General features: G+C 41.5%; 2 protein-coding genes across 3 annotated transcripts; one reads left to right on the plus strand and one right to left on the minus strand.

The window, feature by feature from the left end:
- Positions 1 to 107: 107 nt before the first annotated feature.
- Positions 108 to 12,794, minus strand: tnpo3 (transportin 3). Of its 2 annotated transcripts, none has more exons than XM_040173027.2 (23): positions 12,413 to 12,794; positions 10,546 to 10,746; positions 9,878 to 9,951; positions 9,530 to 9,686; positions 8,434 to 8,577; positions 8,156 to 8,331; positions 7,315 to 7,453; positions 7,070 to 7,216; positions 6,794 to 6,901; positions 6,302 to 6,393; positions 5,723 to 5,862; positions 5,438 to 5,629; positions 5,100 to 5,191; positions 4,937 to 5,013; positions 4,782 to 4,842; positions 4,378 to 4,518; positions 3,775 to 3,891; positions 3,471 to 3,565; positions 3,010 to 3,166; positions 2,733 to 2,900; positions 2,543 to 2,655; positions 1,721 to 1,804; positions 108 to 742 (listed from the first exon to the last, which is right to left on the minus strand). In XM_040173027.2, the coding sequence occupies exons 1-22, from the start codon at positions 12,530 to 12,532 to the stop codon at positions 1,744 to 1,746; spliced, it is 2,772 nt and encodes a 923-aa protein (XP_040028961.2). In that variant the 5' UTR covers positions 12,533 to 12,794; the 3' UTR covers positions 108 to 742; positions 1,721 to 1,743. The 2 variants fall into 2 exon arrangements, with proteins under 2 accessions (XP_040028961.2, XP_040028962.2); XM_040173028.2 differs by having other exon boundaries at positions 108 to 789; positions 12,413 to 12,749.
- A 5,072-nt stretch (positions 12,795 to 17,866) lies between these two features.
- Positions 17,867 to 19,714, plus strand: opn1sw1 (opsin 1 (cone pigments), short-wave-sensitive 1). The gene is made up of 5 exons (XM_040175195.2): positions 17,867 to 18,263; positions 18,472 to 18,640; positions 18,714 to 18,879; positions 18,963 to 19,202; positions 19,419 to 19,714. The coding sequence occupies exons 1-5, from the start codon at positions 17,867 to 17,869 to the stop codon at positions 19,518 to 19,520; spliced, it is 1,074 nt and encodes a 357-aa protein (XP_040031129.2). The 3' UTR covers positions 19,521 to 19,714.
- Positions 19,715 to 23,041: the final 3,327 nt, after the last annotated feature.

The following is a 23,041-nucleotide window of genomic DNA, read 5'->3' on the forward strand; positions in this document are numbered from 1 at the left end:
TCCACCCCCTCTTTGCTCCACTCTCCAGAACTTACCTGGTATTTCACACCTCACGATACTTAAAGAGACGAATCCAGACACGCCTATAAAACACTAAAGCAGACATATTTGTTCTTTCAGTTGTTTTTTGTTTATTGTTTACAACAAGGCTACATCACCGATGATGTCATGGTGTCAGTCTCTCCGTCTTATTACCCAGAGTTCACTCTGTCTCACTTTGTGGAAAAACAACTAAAAGTCAACCAAAGTTAAAAAGGTCAAAGGTGACGCCAAATCCTCCAGCATTAAGCCTCTACAGGCAGCCCCTCAGCCAAGAGCATCATGGGAAATCTTTTGGCTCTTTGTATGGCACGGACAAAAAACATCACGACCAAAGTCCCAAAAAATAAATCCTCTCTTAAAAACTGTTGGCCAGGCACGTCCTACAATTGATTACTGATGAAGATCCGACAGGACTAATCCACATCAGTTCACTTAGTGAACTCCTCCTAGTCCTGACCCCGCCCACTTGAAACCTGCTGGACCCGACCCCGCCCACCTGACACCTGCTGCAGGTGTGGTCAGGTGAGGTTGGGGGTCGGGGTGGAGAACTCACTCTGCCAGTCCTTTAGAGTTATTTGTCCTGTTTCACATTCAAAGTCCGTCCTCGTCTTAATCATCTTCATCTCGTCCCTTTGGATCCTTGTCTGCAGTCGCAGCTTTTTGCCGTCACCTCTGAATGTTGGTCAACAAAAGATTTAACCTGAGGAAGAGGAAACAGATGTCAACATCTGGAACAAAAGATTTAACCTGAGGAAAAAGAAACGGCTGTTCAAAAAATGGCCAAAGAAAAAAAAATATATATATATATATTTATTAGGGCTCTCAATAGACTTTTGAAAGTCGTCTAAGCTCGTTTCACCGCAATTAAAAGTGTGTTTTCCTTCAAAAGACTAAATGAAGTAATGAGAAATCACTCTAGATAGCGTGTATTTTAGACACTGTTGGTTAATTGCATTTTACTCTGCACATGTGATCATTTTGGAAGTGGAACGTGTTGAACTAGCGACTCTTCCTGCTGTCCTGATGGAAGTAGCCTAGCAGCTAGCTTAACCTAGTGGTGCCTAAAGTGGTCCATTTGCCACTCGTCCCCCTTCTGTTTGACACGTGGAGGAATTCCTCTGTACAGTTCTTCTGTTTGTTTTACTCCAATGTGAAAAGCTGTCTCCATCTTCAACTACGGACGCAAGTTAGATCAGAAAACGATTTATTGCAAAGTTGGTTGAGCCGCTGGTGTGGTTGCAACACTAGCAGCCACTGCAGCTAACAAGCTAACTCGCCAGCCAGTTGCGAGCAAGTTGTCCTGCGAGCGGTGAACAGCTGCTCAGGTGGCCGGCGGTCCTTTTCGGGGTCAATGAATGAATGTGATGAGACAAAAAAAATGATATACCGAGATACTGTCAGAATCTTACGAAATACCGTGATATAACATTTTTGCCATACCGGCCAGCCCTAATACGCATATATATATACTATATATATATATATATATATAGTATACATATATATATATACATATATATATATATATAGTATACATATATATATATATATAGTATACATATATATATATAGTATATATATATATAGTATATATATATATAGTATATATATATAGTATATATATATATAGTATATATATATATATATATATAGTATAGTTGCTGGCGTCCATAGTTACCTGGTGTTGTGTGAAGGGTGCAGCTATCGGAACAGTCTGGTGAACTCTCTGATGGCCCAACACACCTGTTTACACTCCTCAGCACTGGGGACAGCAAGCAGAAATATGAATAACTAGGACTTTGCATTATGACTTCCTGGAAAAAATGTAACGAATTCTTTGGCCTAGTGGAATGCAGCATGCAGTAACTCCAACTGTGGTCCATTTCAGCAGGTGTAACATCTGTGATACCTGTCCAGGTTGAATCTGCAGTGTCTTTAAGAAAGAATGTCCAATTGATGGTAAAACCTTCGCCCGGACATGCCTCAACTTGCTACGAAGACCACAGTAATTTGGCCTTGCAAATTTAGATAAACATGTCTAAACAAATACCCTTTCAGAACGCCTCACTGGCAGCTCTAAGTGCACCTGAACGCCTCGCTGTCCCTTGTAAATGCACCTGAACGCCTCCCTCTCCCCTCAACTCTGAACTCTAAACTGCTTTCAGTCTTCCTTTCTTCAACTTGCAATGCATTTAACAGCAGGAATTCACATCACAGAAATGTTAACACCCGACAGTAACACAAACCCTCTACATTACAGAGAGCATAACACGATGTGAACATGTACAAAAGCCATAATGTCCCACTGCTACCGTGTTTACGCAAGCACAGTATGTTAGCTGGCTAACGGCTAACAAGCTAAAACAAAAGCTGCCCAACAGTTTCATCCATTGGTTCGGTCAAACACAAGGCTACGTCCTATATTCTCATGGTGTTTTAATAAGTATATTAAAAAGTATTTACATCCTCCCTGAACATAACCATGTTGCTAGTGTCTCACCTGGTGACCTGTTTGTGGAAGTCAGTCAGCTGTTTGTGAGTGACAGTCACGGCTCCTCCTGACGTCTCCTTTGGTAAACCTTTCAGAGCATTTTCTAACCAGCGACAGAACGTCTGAAACAGAAGACAGTTTAGTTGAGCTGGTGAATGAGCACTGATACAATCGATCCGCTGTTACTCTTTATACTCACAGCTCTATCAAACACCATGACCTCCCACAGCACCTCGGCCACGTCGGGCAGAGTGTATGGAGGCAGGCAAAAACAACACGAGTGCATCAGCTGAGTGATGAGCTGCTGACCGTGCTGCTCCATGGCCTGACCAATCAGCTGCTTCCTCACCTCAAAGTCCTCTTCATGCTAGAGAAGACAAATATGAATATTGAGGACAGACCTTTTGATCATGTTGGTGGTACAGAAATGGAACATTTCAATTTATTTTGAATATTTTGTATTCCTGTTGACTGACATCGTTGGCGACTCCGGTGTGGACGAGGTCTCGGACGAACTTCATCACGCTGCAGTTGGCGTCTCGGTGATCCAATGAGGTGGCAGCGATTGCGCACTGGATGATGTGAACGATGATGCTGCTGCTGAGTAAAGTGACGGGACTCCTCTGGACAAACCTGAACCAGAGGACATCAGATAGCACAAGTATATGTAGCAGTGATGTAATCTGTACAGACACACAGTTTAACATTAACAGCAGTATTTTAATAGTATAATCAGTGGTCCAAAGTGGACCGGTACCAGTCCATGGGCTATTTAGTACCGTGGCCACACAGAAAGAATATCTAACTTTAATAACAATCCCACTAACTCTCCCAATTACAGGCGCTGGTCCCAACTACTCTGTACGGGCTCTGTTCTGCGAAAGTACAGGTAGAGATTAGGGTAGATAAATGTCTTCAGGTGAACCTGGAGACTCACCTGGTGGCCAGTCTGAACAGGTCATCCACGGTGTCAGGATGATTCCTCAGACCATTCTGCTGCTCCAACAGCTGGAAAGTCGGCATACACAGAGCCTGCAGGGCGGGAGATCATCGGGTCAGAATAGATCAGTGTTTCTATTTATGTATTTGGCCACACCACAGTCACACAATGACCCCAAAAACGCTTACGCTTCTTGGCTGGTGGTGAGCAGCGACCCACCAGTCCAGTCGTACAACAGGTACCGTCCCGTTAGCGTCATTCAGTTCTATACAGACCATCACGACTAACTGAGTGTGCTTACCTGTAACATGTCGAGCAGCCCTTGCCGGCAACCCTCCTCCATGCCATACTCGTCCACGAGAATGCTGCCCAGGTATAGGAAACAGGAGTGTGGATACACCTGGTACACACTTACCATCTGATGACGAAAAAAGTTTGTTAAAATGAAAACGCGATTGACACATTTGCACTCATACAGGTGTGTTAAACGCATGAATTGAGTATTCAAGACAACACAGTGTGAGAGAACTGATATACAAATAGTCAAACATAAACAGATGGATGACATACCATTTATTTTACGGTTCTTTCTGGGTTTGGATTTATCACCTGAACTAAGAAACGCGACTTGTTAATTAGACGTCAATATTACTGATCTATTGTGACATCCAATCAGTCCTCCGCAACCCTTTGAAGAAAACCCAACAGGTCGAGGTGCGTTCAAAACTAATTGTAGAACTTTTAGTTCTACAATTGGTAAGTCATAAATCAAATAAAAATTTGATGAAATTGCACTTTCTTGCTTCTTGTTCTTTTGGGTTTGTATCCTTATGGTTGAAATGCACTTATTGTAAGTTGCTTTGGATAAAAGCGTCAGCTAAATGACATGTGATGTGTGTCTCACCTGAGTGACGAGTGGCTGAAGCAGGGAGGCGGAGCCTTTCCCTACACATCGTACAGCAAACCTGAGACAGCGACAGCATCGCTCCACGATCCTGTTGTCTGCCTGATGAGTATTGAGAGTCTCCGACAGCACTGGCCAGATCTACAAGTGAGTCACATGACCCAAGTGAGGAATGCAAAACAAACTCTACAGGCTGGTATGTTTATTGACCACATATACAGACGAGTCCTATGACCGGTCCCTTGAGACGCAAGCAAAACGTAGTAATAACACACAAACGTCCCTAGAGGGAGCTCCGATGATTCTGAGGTAATTCAAAAAATACAATACTGTGTGTAAATATGCAAATTAGTCTCCAGGGACCAATTCAGGTCAGAGGAGTTCAGGTGAGCTTGGGTGTTTACCTCCTGAATGACTTTCTGACAGGGGTGAGTCTGTCCGTTCTCCACAATGGGGTTTGTGTGCCTGTAGGAGAAACAAAGAAATTGTATGAACCTATGTACAGTGTGCTGCTTTGCAATTTAAATCAAGTTTTACATTTGTATACAGGTAAACTCACCTGAAGATAACAGCCAGTCTGTCGAGCCAGACGGTGGGATCAGCTGACTTACCATTTGTAGATTCTTCAGCCAGAAGCTGACGGAAAAAGAAAGTTTAACTTTGGTATTAGTTTGATTATTAATGCTTGTATTCAGCGTAAGGGGGATGGAAAGGTCACTGACCTTTTTCAGTGCTATAACTTGCACAGCACAGAGATCACTGAGACATTCTGCAATCTTCTCCAGGGGAAGACGGGCCAGGACCAGAGCTGTACCTGTACAAGTGGGTTAACAAACATATTAAGGTGGGCCCTCCCCATCTAATAATGTCAGGTTCATTTCAATTTCTTTTTGGCGCCAGTTCCCAACAGAAGTCATTTAGGGTTACCTTTTCCTACAGGACATGTCTATCCAACTTCTTTCATTAAACAAACTAAATAGCCTTACGTTACTTATCGTATGTGTTGGGAGTCAGGTACTAATTAGCCAGCACGGTCCAGGGTTCAAGTGTTCTTTTGTACCTTTAAGCAATCCTACAGCGGCCTCAGTTGACAGGACAAAGGAGTCGAGGGCCCGAGCGATGTCCAGCAGACCCTGGAAGTGCTGAGCCATGTGATCTCTGCATACTGAGCAGATGTTGTGGATTGCCTTCGCAGCTGCCGACGCCAGGGATTTCTCTCTGAGGCCTTTCATCAGGTAATTTAACACAGGGTCTGGCAGGAAGAGGGAATACAAAGTCAGGGTTTGCAAAAGAAACCTTCACAGTCGTGTTAGGGGTTGCTTTAGTTTAAATCATGAAATCATACCAAGGAATCTTGGGTTTCTGTCGACAACCTCGCTCATCTCCCCGACCAGCTCGATGCTCGTGTAACGAACTGCCATGTGGACGGTTTCCGGAAGTAAAACCACCTGCTGCAACACCTCCGACAGCGTTGGGTTGTTTTCTCTGAAGAACACACACGGCTTTACTTTCACTTTAAACCGGCAAGTCACAGATTCCGAAACAACAACATGGCAAGATGGTTTTACAGATATCCTTCACGTGTTTCCGTCAAACTTTGCCAGGAGGAAACAACCTTGTGATTATTAAAACAACCCTAACCCTACCGTAGTAAAAAATTAAGAGGAAGCAGCCATTTTTATTGTAAGTATTAATTTACACATAGAGGAATTTGTTCTAGGCATTTAAACCTAAGCCACACAGTAGCTGCGTAAAGGTGCCCGGGGAGCCGTTGGGGATCAGGTGTCTTGCTCAGGGACACTTCGACATGGGACATGGAGCAGCCGGGGTTCGAACTGCCAACCCTGCGGTTCCCGGCGCTCCCTCTCTTCTCCGTGCAGCACGGACGCCCCCATTTTTTTCTTTTTCTGTTTTTGGTACTCACGGATCAACACTTTTCGCGATCGCAGCCATGATGAATAGAACAGCTTCCGTCACCTCCCAGGAAGGGTTTCCTTCTTTTAACGTAGAATATAACTGAGAACAAAGAGAAGATCTCTTAAAATAGAAGTAAAATATAGATAAATGTATTGCAATTTTACCAATTCCGATATTCCATTTCTTTTACAATTTCCTTTTTCTTTTGAAGGACTTTAGTTGAAAGTAAGTCTCCAGACACAATTGCATCTTCACAACTGTCTAGTTACTTTCCTAAAATTGTTAAAAACTAAATGTGTTGCTTTAACTTTGTAATGGTGATCTAGTGTTTATTTACAGAAAACTATACAGACGATGGGGAAATAATTCTTCATGTAAGCAGAAAGAACAAGGACTATCAGAAGCTTTTAAATAAAAATATTCGAATGAGAAGAAAAATAATCAATACAAATGTTCACAGAATAGAAAGCAAGCCTGTTGTTGTACATCCAAATTTTACCTGAGAGAAACACTCCATGGATCCAACAAGAAAAATGACATCTTTAACAAGGTCAGAGACTCTCATCCTGAACTCCCCAAAATCATCAGTGTCCTCCGGGATTCCGTCCTATTGGGTCGAAACAATTTGATGGTTTTAGTTCTGCGGTCTTTTAAACGTCAACTAAGAGAACAGTCCTGACTCCAGGCTCCTGTCAATGTGACTAAAACCAAACTTTGTGTTCTGGTTGATGGTCCATCACTTGTGGTTCTGTGTCGACCTGCTCAGGTGACTTACGTGGTCTGGATCGAGTTGACAGTGTCGGGCCAAACAGTGCAGAAGTCTCTGGATGTATGGTCTGAAGATGTTGTGAAGAGCTGCATCATTTATTTTATACAGATGTTCTCCGAGGCGGTACCAGAAGTTAAAGGAGATCTCCACAACCTGGATCGGACCAAGGACCAGAAAACAGGGAAACCAGGAAAGAGGATTATTATCAAGAATTTAAGTAGATCAAACTGAAGGTGTGGTTATTTTTGGACCTCATATTGCGGGTGTCCTGCACAGATCAGCAGAAGCTCAAGTGTCCTCAGGTCTCCCATTCCCTGGCCTGGACTCCTGACGGTCGTCTCTAAAAATGTCTCGCAGAGTTCGGTAAAGATCCTGCAGTAGTTCAGCACCCTGGAGGACAGAAATACAAACATGAACATGCAACATGTTTTATTTACCTTGTGTCTCCTCGCTTTAATGACTTTAACATATTTTGTATCTTCAAGGCATTCTGTATGCATAACACGTATTGTTACCGTGTCTGCCATGTGGTCATACATCATATGTGTGCATACGCCAGTGGATCATATGCTACATGTTAGCTCACATCTCATCTCTCATTCTGCTGGGGGTGAGGGGGGGTTTGGACATGGAGTGTCACAGGAGTCTCCACGTCGGGACTGTCCAGTTGTACTAATGCTAGTCACTCTTTTCTTGGTCTTAAGCTAGCCCATCACGGGTGATAGAGACAGCGCTCCAGTTAAAACCAGAAGCTTCTTTACTTCTTCTTTTACTGTTGTGGCTGATTAAGTTACAAACGCTTATTAAACCAGAAAGGTGCACACAGTAACAATCCCTACCAGGTCAGAGGTTAACAGTCGTGGATAAGGGATTAATGTTAGAACGAAACACTCAATGACACTATGGGAAGTCCTTGGACATGCAGACATAATTAGAAAATATAAATATTCAGAGTTTGTTGAAGCAGAGATGAGCTGTTGACTGATGCTTATTCAATATATCCCTCCCACACACACAAACGGAGATCATGATCCTCCAGCCAGAAGTGTGTTTTGAAGGAGCTACGAATGGGATGAATTGAATGGTCCTCACTTGTCGAGGTCTTCTCGAGCCACCGCCATGTGATAGGCCGTCTCCAGCGTCAGGACACCCTGGAAGAGCTGAAGAGCCAAACCCATGTTGCTCTCCACGTTCTCTATGGCGTAGAGAGACGAGCAGACGCAGTCCGACGCCGCCTCGTGGAGGTTGGTGGAGGTTTCATCCCTCTGCTGTGGGGACACGGACAGGTCACTGCTGTGATGTTTCAAATGTCCTTTTAAAGAATGATCCTTTAGAAATAGGAAAACCTGTAAAAGGAGTTTGAAGCTCACCAGGACTTGGAAGAGGACCATGAGCAGTTGGTTACTGGCCATGAAGTTACTGTCGAGGACTCCAAGGTTGAACCAGCTACCCAAACAGCGAAAGACCTTGATGAGCATCTTCTCATCGCTTCCTGCCTTCTCCACACAGGACGTCTAAGATAATAAGTAGAAAACGAACAGGGTGATGAAAGTGTAAACGGTTCAAGAAATGTTTGTAAAATCCCACAGAATCACATTGGATCATCAACAAGGAGATAGAGGTCTCCTGACCCTGACAAACCACAACCTGGAAAACTATCAGCTAAGCCTAGCACAAAATAAACATTGAGTATTGACGTCTTTGATGCAATTAGGACACAAATATAGTTGTGCTTCATTTTTAATGGATGTGATTAAACTTAGGATTCAAAACGCGTTTTAAAGAGTTTTAAGAGTTTACATTCATGGATTGTAACTTAGAGCTAATGTAAGAAAGCTAAACGGCTCTTATTTTATTCTGAAACCTCAGGGACTTAACCGAGGTCACCTGGTCATCTGTGAGGGCTTCAAATGTTGTAAATATGAAGGGGCAGCACTTTGCAGCCACATGTCACGTCACAATGTCAAAACCATATGATTTACAATTGAGGTTATTTATTTAATAGTTTTGATTCTGTGAAAGTCTTTCAGGCTCTTTCCTATAAAAATCAGGTCATTTTAAATAATATTTATTTAAATGATAATTAATAAAATGTATATTTCATGAATAGATAAATAAATATCATCTGATTTCATGCGGGGTTTTTTTCTCAATCTTTAATATCTTTGTTTAGCTTTTCTACTTCTCAGAGCTCAGAGCTCTCTCACTGTTCCGCTATCTGAAGCTTAAGATAGCGGAACAGTGAGAGAGCTCTGATTGTTAATGAAAGATCGACACTGAAAATATGCACAATTGTATAGTCTTTAACGTACGGGATCTTTTCAGCACCAATACACTGTGCAAGATTAATCTAGTCAGCTCTGATCAAGTAATCACTTGATAGGCAGTAGTCTGTCCACTGCAAGGACCACTTGCGCGTGTACATATGCGCAAACGTGTCGCAAAAACGAAACTGGAGAAACAAACCAGCAAAGTGACAACAGTGCTGGAATAATAAGCCAGATCCTCGATGATTTCTGTCCTCCGGTTGGCTCCGATTCGTAGAGACCGACTGTGAACTTCCTCTGGCAGCACGGTGAGAATCTCTATGAGGAAGGGCATGGAGCTGATGTCATTGTTGTACCTGAGAGTGGGACATGGACAGGTGGGTCAGAGAGGACAGTCACAGGTAAGAGTCCCGCGGGTAGGACAGCTACAGGCATGAATTGAACATACAAGTGTGTTTTTATTCACTGATCCGTTATTTGTGGTTCCTGTCTGTCAACATCTCCTTTGTTTAAAAAGTTTCAGCTGTGTGGTGGTGGGAATTCTTACTTTTCTATGAGCGTGTGAACGCATCCTTTCCACGAGGCCATCTGAAGAGCGAGATCTGCAATGGCTAAAGCCAGCTGAGAAAAAAGAAAAACAAGATAAGCAAATTGACTTAAGAGAATAAACTTTAATTTAACTGATAGATACTAAAATACTTCCTCTTCAGTTCATTTCAAGTGACAAAGTAGAGCTATATTATTTGTAAAGACTTCCTTCTTGTTTTTATTCTGTTGTAAGATGCCGCAGTTCTTCCGCACTTTGGAAACCAAAAGTTGTGGCAAGATATATGTCAAAAAGGTTTGAAAATTCTGGCGATCATAGCCGAACAAACAGGTTAAATCATCAGACACTTTAACGTCCATCAATTAGTCAAGTTTAGTTTAGCTATAAACTTAACTATAGACACATCCGACATGCTAACGTTCACTCTTTGTCTTGATGGATGAATCAAAACGCGTTATGTATTTTATCTTTCCTTCTCATCTTTACAGCCTATCGGTAAAGTGTTGGTTCAAAGTTCCCACAGTGTGATGCTCAAGTGTTTGAGATGTTATTTCTATAATGAGTCTGACTTTGACACGTTAACTCCTGTCTGTTCAATATCGAAGAAAGGAGATGGTCACATGTGACTCCTGAGTACCGTACAACCCGTACTGGGTGAGACGTGTTACCTGTGTGACGATGATGGGTGACAGGTCTTTGAGGTTCTGGATGTGGGTCAGTAGCGATTCTCGCAGTGCATTGTGGGTCTCGGGTGGAAGCTCGTAGAAAGATGTCTGGATCTTCATCTTCATCGTCTGAGCAGCAAAATAACACGACTCGACATCCTGTTTGAGCTGCAGAAGCTGATCTGAGATCTCCCAAGCATACATCTGTAGGACAGGAAGCGATCACAACAAACCTTTTTTTATCATTCCTAGTATTTCATTAATTGGTTCCCACCATCAGCTTTTGACAGGTAGACCTGACATTACAAATCTGTAACGTTTGTCTTTAAGATAATAGTCTTTTCCTCCACAAAATGCCTTTGCAGATATTTTAGAACTGCATCAATAAAGTTTTTTTATTGGCTAGGGTAGAGTTTGAAAAAGCACATTTTAACGTCATTGTGCACCCCCTAGAAGACTCGCCCCTGAGGTTGGATCCGCCCATCTGTAAGACATAACAGTATTGGTTATTCTTCTGTGGGTTCATGTTTTCTGTTGGTAGAAGCCAACACACTGCAGATCTGAGACCAGGTAAGACCACCAGCTCTCTGGTCTAAGATGAAGATTCTTAAACACGAAGCCCCATGAGGTTTAGGAGGGAGTACAGCACTCTATAATCAGTTCTCAGTCTACTGGCAGGAGTGTGCTCACCTGTTTGTGTGCACATTGGGGCAAAACTCTGCTGCGCGCAGAAAGAAGAGCAGCATTGTAATGTTGAGACTTTCTGAGGTGCTATGTAATAGTAGGAGAAACACTGGTTAAGAGTCCAATGTGTGTATAAGGACACACAGCACCACTGACTGAGGATCTGAGGAACGATGAAGAGAAACACAGCAAACATCTGGACTCTGGTCCGCAGGGCTTCAGACCCAAATTGAACAAACAAAAAAATATAATCCGGGACGTCCTGACTAACCACAACAGTCCAGATGCGTTTTAACTGAATCCAGCCATTAGCAGTGGGACGAGGGTGATCTGTGAAGGTGCAACACATACTGGAGCATCATTTTTATTAGCCAATCACCATGGTGATAAACACCCAAAGTACACGGCCTAATGAGGGACACAAGAACCAGAACCTGCTGAACCAGATCCCTCAGACTCACACTGATGATGAAGTCCACGCCCTGCTACAAACCATCCAGAACAGAGTAATGTCACCATCATCACCTGTGTGGTCGCTACTCTTAACCCTTGCCTAACCCACGTGACGTTGCACTGTGGGGATCATCGGTATCTCACGTTTACAGGTTTTCCGCTGAAACTGACTTTCGATTCTTCTGCAGGAAATAAAACGTGACCCGTATCAATAACGTTTAGTTTGACGCTTCCTGTCAGTTAGGCCGAGGGAGACTTGAGTCAGTAACCACTGACTTCACATCTTTAACTCGTTGAGAGACTAAACTTCCGTGCAACAGTGACATTAGCCATGCTAACATGCTAATAGAGCTAGATGTGGGCCTGCTGAACTCCTCTGAGACGAAATCACTGACGCTTCGTCTGAAAACACACATTTTAAACGTATTTCAATGAAAAATCCCGCGGTGGGTGTCGACGTAATAAACTCGAGACAGGCAGCTAGCTAAGGTCCGCATAGAGCCAACAGTTTGTGTTGTGATCCATTCATTTAGCTAGCTTAGCTTAGCTATGATGCTAACGTGAACCTGCGGTTCCTGTGACACTGCGCAGTTCACTTCACCTGTGCCTTATTGATCAGGAACATTTTTTAAACTCGGTCCAAACCGACCACAATGAGTGTACACCAGAGCCCCCCCGTCCTCCACACGACCGGACTCGCGCCCCGGTCTCCTGGCCTCTCCCATTTTCTTACCGATCTCTGGAGCTCCCCGAGCCACACCGAGGCTCGCTCCTTCCCGGACGGGTCCGGGTCGTGGTACAGGGCCTGGACCGCCTGGTAGACCAGAGTCAGGTTTGGTTTCCCCCCCTCCATAGCTCACTTCAGACGCTGGGATTAGATAAGGCAAAAAGTTAACCCACACGACGGATCTCTAAGAGTCCTACACGGTCTGTGTGTCGACCGCCATCTCGCACAGGCTTCCCGCGTGCAACTACGATCATGTCCCGGCAGGAAAAACAGGCAGAAACATTAGTTCCGCTCTGTCATGGTCGCAGCACTTCACATAGAACCCCCTTCAGTAGACAACAAGGTGCCTCTGTGAACGCGGTGCACTTACTGTTGTGGAGAAAAAAATAACACACATCAGTGTTTACCAATGTGGCCAAGAGACAAAGTTAGTGGTGGGAACAGGTCCACAGACTAGGTCCTGAGAGAGACCAGAGACAAGGTCCAGAGACCAGGTCTGGAGACCGTGCCCGAAGACTAGGTTTGAGACCAGGTCTGGCGACCAGAAGCAGAGACCAGGTCTGTGGAGAGACCAGGTTCAGAAACTAATATCCTGACACCAGGTAAGGAGAGAGACCAGGTCTAAAGAACCACTTGGTCCAGAGACCAGAGACTACGTCCAGAAACAACATCCAGAGACCACTGTCCAGATCTGTGGAGAGACCAGGTTAAGAGGCTGGTGTCCGGAGAACATAGACTAGTGTCCAGACGTCAGGTCCAGACATCAAGGCCAGAGATGACCTCCTGAGACTATGGTCTACGCAGGCCCCCGTAATCCTTGTTTATTCTATGTGTGTTCATATTGAAGCCCTACACAGACAGATATTTGTGTTTTATAGTTAGATAATTTGTAAACAGTAAAATGTATACATTAAAACCCCCCAACATATTTTCTATGGGATATTATTTCTAATATTTGTAATTCTATAAAGTATTTTGTGAAATTGACATCCACCCTTTTCCTTCTATTGGTCCACATATCAAAATGAAACTTGAAACAAAGCTTTAATCAAATAAGTTTATTGTGTTGTTATGTTCTTTAAATGCCATTTATTTTTCATACAAACAAAACAATCACAACACAGAATACAAAATAAAATCATTCAACATGTTATGACTCCATATAAAGATGTATGTTTAATATAAATACATTACTTAAAATATTAACATCCTCTACGAAAACTGACTGCAATGTGAAGGAAATCACCTCAGTGTGTTTCTGGAAGAAAATCATCAACAAACTGAGGTCGTATCATACCCATGCTTCTAAAATAACCAGACTGGTTATGATACAGCCCCAGCTTTGATGATGGATCAATACGTATCAGGTTAATTGATTATCAGGTTTATATCAGCAATGCATCCTCCCCGGCTCCAACACAGATTATTGATTATCAGGTTAATATCAGCAGTGCATCAGCCCGGGCTCCGACAGGGATTATTGATTATCAGGTTTATATCAGGAGTTTATCCTCCTTGTCTTGTCAGAGTTTCAGAGAGAAAAACAAGTTGTTGTTAAGAGGGAAGTAGGTGAGGAGATTTCACATCATAGTAAAATAACTGGTACTAAAGAAGTCGTACATTTAGACTGTAGAACTTACCTCGAAAACCACGGCCTGATGAGAAGGAAACATTTGTCTATAATCTCAAAAAGTCACAATCTGAACGAGACAAAAACCTGAACAACAGAGTGAGCAAATTAGCACATGTTAACTCAGGTGTTTGTGTGTGTGTAGAGGGGGGGGGGGGGGTTCTACTACTTCATCTCCTACTTAGACCAAGACCATAACCAGTAATGATGAAGACCAGAACCAATTCCAAGACCGAAACCAGAAGGGATGAAGACTAAAAAAGCCTCCAAGACTATGAGGTGATGAAGACCAGAACAGCCTCCAAGACCAATACCAGAGGTGATGAAGGCCAGAACAGCCTCCAAGACTATGAAGGGATGAAGACCAGAATAGATTCCAAGATCAGAACCAGAAATGATGAAGACCAGAGCAGCCTCCAAGACTATGAAGTGATGAACACCAGAACAGACTCCAAGACCAGAACCAGAAATGATGAAGACCAGAGCAGCCTCCAAGGCTATGAGGTGATGAAGACCAGAACAGCCTCCAAGACTATGAAGTGATGAAGACCAGAATAGATTCCAAGATCAGAACCAGAAATGATGAAGACCAGAGCAGCCTCCAAGACTATGAAGTGATGAACACCAGAACAGACTCCAAGACCAGAACCAGAAATGATGAAGACCAGAACAGCCTCAAAGACTATGAGGTGATGAAGACCAGACCAGATTCCAAGACCAGAACCAGAAGTGCTGAAGACCAGAACAGCCTCCAAGACTAGATGAAGGAATGAAGACCAGAACAACCTCCAACACAAGATGAAGTGACCAATTGAAGATGAAGTGATGAAGAACTGGAGGGTTTTTAAAAAGGAGGCGGAGATTAGCATCTTTATCCTCGTCCTCAGATTAACCAGTTTGAGCTGCAAGGTCTTTTTGTGTCTAATCTGATGATCTGACGATGTTTTGAGGATTTTCCGGATTGAGCAGGACCACCTGCTCAGGTAAATCTGAAACATCCGGATTACATCTAAAGTCGCACGGACTGTAAACCAAAAGGTTCTTATTGGATTTTTGTGTGCAGACCACCTGCTTCTGCAGACAACGTCACTGTGCTGCGTGAAACACACTCATTTATGTGGAAGCAAAAGCACATTGTAATCCCTGGGGCAGCACTGTTTGAGTTAGAGGTGCCATAAAACTGCAGGTGAATCTAACTGTATAAATATCATATAATCACATAGACCACTGACTATAACTATAAACATATCACATATTCACAAACAACACTGACTTTAACTGTATAAATATAACATAATCACATAGACCACCTTATATATAAATGATTCCCTAGCCTATAGCCTTCTATTTTATACTGTAGATTTAAATTGTAAATTGAACATGTCATTTTAGTTATTTGTCTTGTTGTCTATTTTCTCACTGTCCATGTTCCTGATCTCTGATTCGTGATAACTGTATAAATATCATATAGTGACAAAGAACACTGACGATAACTGAATACATAACATATCATATAAAGCTCTGATTATATCTGTATAAATATATATAATATAATATATATATTCACATAAAACACTGATGATAACTTAATACATATTATACCATCACATAGAACACTGGCTATAACTGTATGAATATCATATAATCACAAAGAACACTAATCACTATTTATATAATATTTACATGAAAATAGAATAGACATGTACACCTAATTAGATTGGTATTCACATTGACCTCCAGTCAAGTACTTTTGATACCAAGTACTGAGCACATTGTGGAAGTGCTGAGAGGGATTTCTGAGTTCATGACATGGTGCCAGGACTTAGGAGTATCATAGGGATTACTAAGTACTTTGATATTTTTATACTTTATATTCATCATCATGTGTTGAGAAGAAACTTTGGTTTGATGTTGAAAGGGAGCTGGAATGAATCCAAACCTTGTCTAATGTTAATAAATGATCTCTTAATACAAAGAAAACAAAATGAATGTAATGGAAATATTTAATTAAAACATTCCTCAGTATTGTGATAGCTCATAAAATAACATGGAGACCAGAAAATAACTATATTAATGGTGAAATGTCAAAGTTAATACTGTATACATCTAGATATACATTAACTTAGGCCTTGCAAAACATGTATTACTCACATGTACTTCCTTACATCTTTTATTGAGTAGAGATTTTTAAATAAACATAAATAACATATATGAACTCATTTATTAACTCGACATAGGTACTAAGATCACATAACTCCATTGTTTGTAACATCTACCGTTGTGGCATTTCGTGTTTTGGTTTATTATAAAATAATTAAAACAATGTTAAAGAAAAGTCACTGCGTGTGTGAATATGATTTGAGAGACGTTTGTAAGTTTTCCCTAAAAAGCTAAAAACGGGATTAAAAGGGGAAATGTTAGTAAATTGGTAATAATTACGGAAAGGCATATACATGTTTTTCTGCCTCATCAGTCATATTTTATACTTGATTTGATCAGATCTTTCTTTATTGTATTAGTGTGTGATGGCCTAATAACAAACACAACTACTAATAACAAACACAACTACTTTACTGCAACTGCAGTTGGGATTACAATCTTTAATTCTTTAATGAAGTGGTTAATTAAATGTAGATCAAGGTTTCAGAAGTGAAACAGTTTGACATGAGAACAGACTGTTTATGAAAGGGTTAACGTAATATGAAGATTGGATCAAGCAGAGCTAATTTATTGACTAGCAGCACATTAAACTAACACCCATTTTTATTTCTCTGTGAAGACTCAAGGAATTACTTCATGGACAATGTCTGGTATGTGATGGTTTCAGTAAAACTGCTATGATGTTTGTTCACGGTATTCTGATCTGGTTGTGATCAGTCTGCTGTGTGACTGACTCACAGTCTCTTTAAGTCTCCTTTAAGTCAAATATCTCGGACACTTCCTTCTCTGACTCTCCGATACTTCTATCTTTAAATCTTCTATCTCTGAATCTTCTATCTCTGAATCTAATAAATAATGTAGGTATTTGTTGTGAGAGTATACTGTGGGATAAGTCTTAAACTTACATATGAGGCTCATCGTATAGTTTTGCAAAGTTGGGCTTTATTCTGATGAGTATAGTAATTTGAAGGTGACCTTTGACCGCTAACCTCAAGAGAGGTGAATAAAGATGACACAGAATCTTGTACGGTTGTGTTATTTGTGTCTGCTTTAAACTGGAATTATGATTTGATTGGAACTCTGACAATCTACACAATGTTTTCCTAGGTGATGATGTTGGTCTCCTTAGTAACCATTCCCCATTTTGAGATCACTGTATGCAATTAGCTTTTGTGACCTCGCAAAACTCCACAAGCACAAAGCAGAGACAAAGAGCATTCAGAGCATTTATTCCCCCCCATGTATATTAACAATAAAGACTTCCTTTACACTTTCTACAACAAAATGACTCGTCGTTAAATCACAGAAAGGTAAATTAGTCTTCATGTTCTCAGCTGTCGGATGATGTACACTGCTCTTTCTACAATGTGGAACTCTAAGGGTTAACATGAAAATGTTGCCACACGTTTATCCTTAGGTCTAGTTCAGTTCTTGAGAGTTAACAGTTTTAATTTCGTACATATCAGACAAACATTGCAACATTTACTTTCTTTGTATTAAGGCTTGGAGAACATAAGGACGTTACGTGTTGCCGTTGATATCAGCCTGCTTTGACTGTAAATCCTGTCTCTAAACAGATTAAAGATTAAATGTGACGATGTTAATCCTAAAATGTGACTTTAGAAAAAGTAAAGCAGCTCTCCAGCGTAAATCTTTAGTGTAAGTGGTTTATGAGAGTATTTAAGGAGGCTGTAGTCGTCAGGAGTAACAGAAATCCCAGAATCACGATGGGGAAACACTTCCACTTGTATGAGAACATTTCTAAAGTGGACCCCTTTGAGGGGCCACAGTATTACCTTGCCCCTATGTGGGCGTTTTACCTTCAGACCGCATTTATGGGTTTCGTCTTTTTCGCTGGAACCCCCCTAAACTTTACCGTTCTTCTCGTCACAGCCAAATACAAGAAGCTCAGGGTCCCACTCAACTACATCCTCGTCAACATCACCTTGGCAGGATTCATCTTTGTCACCTTCTCGGTCAGTCAGGTGTTTGTCGCATCTGCGAGGGGTTACTACTTCCTGGGTTACACCTTGTGCGCGCTGGAGGCTGCGATGGGATCCGTAGCAGGTAAAAAAACATGTGAACAGGGAGACTCCAGCTGTGCATTGGTTCTCTTAAATCTCTGGCTGGCGGACCAAATAATATAGTATATTTTCGTGTAAAATTTAAATACAAACAGTTCTATTTGATCTTAGCAAAACCGCTGATTCTGTCGATTTTTTTTTTTTGCATTTTATTTGTACCGTCATGCATTAACCCCCTCTGGCTACCGCAGGACTGGTGACAGCCTGGTCTTTGGCTGTTTTGTCTTTCGAGAGATATCTGATCATCTGTAAACCTTTTGGAGCCTTTAAGTTTACCAGTAACCACGCTCTCGGTGCTGTCGCCTTCACCTGGTTTATGGGAATCTGTTGTTCCAGCCCACCTTTCTTCGGCTGGAGCAGGTGAGTAACACACAGACGCCAGAGACTTTCTACAGATAGCTGACATTTTACACATCAACCGTGTTGTTTTCAGGTACATCCCTGAAGGTCTAGGCTGCTCCTGTGGACCTGACTGGTATACTCACAACGTGGAGTTCAACTGCACCTCCTACTTATACTTCCTGATTGTGACCTGCTTCATAATGCCGCTCAGCATCATCATCTTCTCCTACTCTCAGTTACTGGGTGCTCTTCGAGCTGTGAGTAAAAGTCAAACAAACTTCTTCAACCAATCAGTTGATCAACCGTTATTGAAGGTCCTCGTTTTGATTCTTGTTTTCAGGTAGCAGCTCAGCAGGCGGAGTCGGAATCAACCCAGAAGGCCGAGAAGGAAGTGTCCAAGATGATAATAGTCATGGTGGGATCCTTCGTTGCATGTTACGCTCCCTACGCCATAACAGGTCTTTGGTTTGCCTTCTCTCCAGACGAAAACAAAGATTATCGACTCGTCACCGTCCCTGCATATTTCTCCAAAAGCTCGTGTGTCTACAACCCACTCATCTATGCCTTCATGAACAAACAGGTGAGCAGAGTTGACCCCAAAACTAGAAGGCGGGGTGAGTTAAAAATGTAATTGGGAACTCACGCTGTTACACCTTAAGACACCTTGATCATCCCGCAGAATGAGATGAACGTTGGATGCTGAGCATGTTCAGAGATGTGATTAATTTGAATTTTGTACTCAGGTCAGGCCCGATAAAGTAGAAGTTGTAATGTTAACTGTTATTTTCCTCAACAGTTTAACGCCTGCATCATGGAGACCGTTTTTGGGAAACCAATGGATGAATCTTCTGAGGTTTCTTCAAAGACAGAAGTGTCATCAGTGTCCACAGCTTCTTAAAGTTTACAACCAAATACATCTGAAGACATTTCAGCACTTTAAAAAAAAACATTAAAAATATCTGTATGTGATGATTACTTAACAAACAACATGTAAATATCCAAAACTGTTCTACTGCATATATTTATTTTACTGTAGAGCTTTTTTGTTTAGATAAATTCAACTCAAGATTTTAATAAAAATCTTACAAAGAGTTTGTTTGCCCAATAATGCAGCTCATAAAGTGACTGAATAAAGCTGTTAGCTGTTTACACAATTAAACATATGGTCTTAAAGGGTTAATCCACTCAAAAAACATCACATAATACATATCATTAACTTTAAATGTTTTTTTTTTAACTGACTCTAAAACTCAAAGTTCAGCATGAAGTCAAACATGCTTTCCGTCTGTGTGCAAATCCAAGATTAAGTGGTGAGAATTACTTTTACAAAGATATAACAAGGAGGAAAATGATAATAGTTTTTATGACAATTCCACTTCTAACTTCTGTCTCTGTCCCAAAACACATTTGTGCTCCAAGATCTCTCATCATAAACCGAAAGAAAGACAGAAATGCAGAAGCAAAAATTGCACGTATAAAAAGTAAGGTCACGAAAGTGATCCCGTTAGCAGAAACACTGAGACCTTCAAACAGAAAGTAAACAAAAATCTGGAATCAGGAATCCGGAACATTTATCGCCAAAGTATATTAGAAATACAAGGAATTTGACATGGCGTTTGGTGCATAACATTTGTCAGTAAGACAATGAGACAATGGACAACAACACAAACAACCCAGTGCTGGAAGAATGACATGTGCAATTTACAAATTTACTGTATAAAATAGAAAAATGTATCCTATTGGGATCTAGAATGAAAAAATAAATTCTGTAGGTTTACAGAATACACAAAGGTGGCTAAATGTGTAAACAAGCAGAGGTAAGTAAAGAGTTAAACATGAGGAGGTGAGTAAAGAATAAAAAATTAAGAGGTGAGTTTGGAGGTAAACAGGAAGCAGAGGACTGAAGTTAAACATGCTGCTATAAACTAGCTGTGAGTAAAGAGTTAAATGCGTTTCACCTGGTTGGAGTCTGACACGTGCAGAAGGTTTTTGGCTTCAGCATGATCATGCATGTCATCTGGAGACGTGATGGCAGTTTATAAAACCCTATTTAAATGTGTTCCCATAGGGGAGCATCAAGGAGTCAGATTCTTTAACGGGACTAGAAGAATAGCCGATCATGTTATGTTTGTGATGCAGCTTGTAAATATTTAATAACAATAGGATATTGTTCTAAATGAAGCAAGAAACACAGTCAGCAGAGGTTCTATTGGCAAGATGAGGACCTCCTCACTCCACCTAAAGCTAAAACCCTCCATCAGGACCAGGAGACTGGAGGGGGTGCAGCCATCTTACCGATTTACTTGTTTGGGTTGATGACGATGTCCTCTATGGTATCCTGAGACAGTATACAACAGGACTTCAGTTACAACACATCACATCAGTGACATCACATTCAGGCAGTGACGTCATGTCAGTGACATCATTCTCACATGCGCCACGATGTCCTTGATGTATTTCTGATCTTCAGGATGAAGAAAAGATCCAAACTTGTGCTTCTCTGCGTTCAGATCTCCGTTTCTGTATGTGACTCTGAAACGTGTCTCGTTCCTCGACATCATGTGATGTAGTTAAAATCAGAGTCCGGCTCAAGGTCTTCTATTGGGGTAATCAATCAGCGGCTCATTGTACTAATGAGGTAATCAATCAGAAGATCATTGTACTAACGAGGTAATCAATCAGAGGATCATTGTACTAATGAGGTAATCAATCAGAGGATCATTGTACTAATGATGTAATTTGATTAAAGTTGACTACGGTTTGCTACAATATACTTGAAGAACTAGATTTACAATCCTACGACAGCAGTAAACCGACTGAGAAGAGTAGAGTCCATGAAGAAGGACCACTCAGGCATCTGGACCACAACGACAACAAGAACTACGTCTACAACCACAAAGCCTTTCTGGGTGAAGACCAGGCAAAAGCCTTCGAGAGGCTCCTCCCTGGCGAGAGCCAGCAGAGGCTCGGGTGACCTCATCATTCTTATGATAATAATAATAATAACGTTCAGTGTGTGTATCTTCCTGTGAATAGAATCAGTTGGCCTCTCTGTCGGTTTACTGCTGCCGTAGACACCGCTTAGGACGAAACACATCATCAAGGGACGGATCATCCTGACAAAGGAGAGAAATAAGAGGATTCACAATGAACTTCTGCGGAGAGAGTTACTACCTACATTGAAAATGTACTGGACGACATGTATCAGCTAAACTACTTTAACATTTTATGAATGACATTATTGAGCAGCTTGTAAAATATGGTTGAATTTTAAATGGTGTATTTCCATTGAGTTCCAACACTGAACTTCTGTTTAGATATGCAAAAATGAATAGTAATACAAATCTAAATCTCTTCTACTTCTGCAGTTTAACCAGTTCATCTAAGAGCTTTCAGTCATTTTCATGTCATTAGTGCTGAAGTAACAGATCTGACGTTGATTCTGACATTGAATATTCTATTCATATCACATCTACAGGAACTCTATGTCGATATCGTACTTGCAGAGGTGTCAAAAGTATTCACATTCATTACTCAAGTAGAAGTACAGATACTAGGGTTTAAAAAGACTCCTGTAGAAGTTGAAGTATCAACTCAATCTTTTTACTTAAGTTAAAGTATAAAAGTACTGGTTTCAAAACTACTTAAAGTATAAAAATAAAAGTAATGTAAGAAATTCCATTAAGGACAAACTCTTAATGCGTAACCTCGCTCACACAACACATCAGTCCGTTACAATGTGATCAGAAGGCGCCTGCAGATCACGTGATCTGCCGTTGGGATGGTGGAAACATGGCGATATTCAGAGACACAACAAAACAACAAATGTATCTAACTTAAACAGATAAAACCACAACCCATTTTCCAGTGACAAGAGTCAGAGGGCGGACACACACGTTGTTCCCATTGATGAGGTAGACTGCAGTGTCCCCCCCCCGGTTTACTACGTCATGGGGGGGGGGCAACCTGTTTATAATGATGGGAAACACTGAACTGGCAGCGGTCGGTTATCAAAACATTGGCCAAATAACCAGTGTTTTCAGGCGCAAATACAGAATCCCTTTGTGTTCATTTGCAAAGCCGCATTAAGACACACATCACTTTATTTAATACGCTGCTTGCAAGTCGCTGTGTTGTGCCTGACTCTCAATAAAACATTTAGGACAAACCCACGGTCATGAAGATACTCATCTAACGTTACATGGAATCTGAGTGAGGAAGAGGAGGAGGAAGAGGAGGAGGGTCCATGTCGCTAAATACCAACTTTCCACCGTCCACTTTTCCCACCCGGTGTCGCTCCGATCTGCCGGCGCATCGCTGACAAAACCAATTGGGTGTCTGGATGCTAAATGTTTATACTTCTCATCCAACCACAATCACATTCTCTGTCCGAATAGCGCCATTTATCTAGATGGGTTT

This window comes from Gasterosteus aculeatus, chromosome 4 (genome assembly GCF_964276395.1).
Source record: "Gasterosteus aculeatus chromosome 4, fGasAcu3.hap1.1, whole genome shotgun sequence".
Classification (NCBI taxonomy): Eukaryota; Metazoa; Chordata; class Actinopteri; order Perciformes; family Gasterosteidae; genus Gasterosteus; species Gasterosteus aculeatus.

Bases quoted from the DNA above. Each gene is read 5' to 3' on its own strand.
- tnpo3 (XM_040173027.2), bottom strand. From the start codon at position 12,532: ATGGAGGGGGGGAAACCAAACCTGACTCTGGTCTACCAGGCGGTCCAG. The intron at 6,394-6,793 runs GTAAAATTTGGA...CTTTGTTCTCAG, and splicing joins CCATGGAGTGTTTCTCTCAG to TTATATTCTACGTTAAAAGA. The intron at 4,519-4,781 runs GTAAACACCCAA...ACTCACTTGTAG, and splicing joins GTCAGAAAGTCATTCAGGAG to ATCTGGCCAGTGCTGTCGGA.
- opn1sw1 (XM_040175195.2), top strand. From the start codon at position 17,867: ATGAGAGTATTTAAGGAGGCTGTAGTCGTCAGGAGTAACAGAAATCCC. The intron at 18,641-18,713 runs GTGAGTAACACA...TGTTGTTTTCAG, and splicing joins CCTTTCTTCGGCTGGAGCAG to GTACATCCCTGAAGGTCTAG. The intron at 18,880-18,962 runs GTGAGTAAAAGT...TCTTGTTTTCAG, and splicing joins TACTGGGTGCTCTTCGAGCT to GTAGCAGCTCAGCAGGCGGA.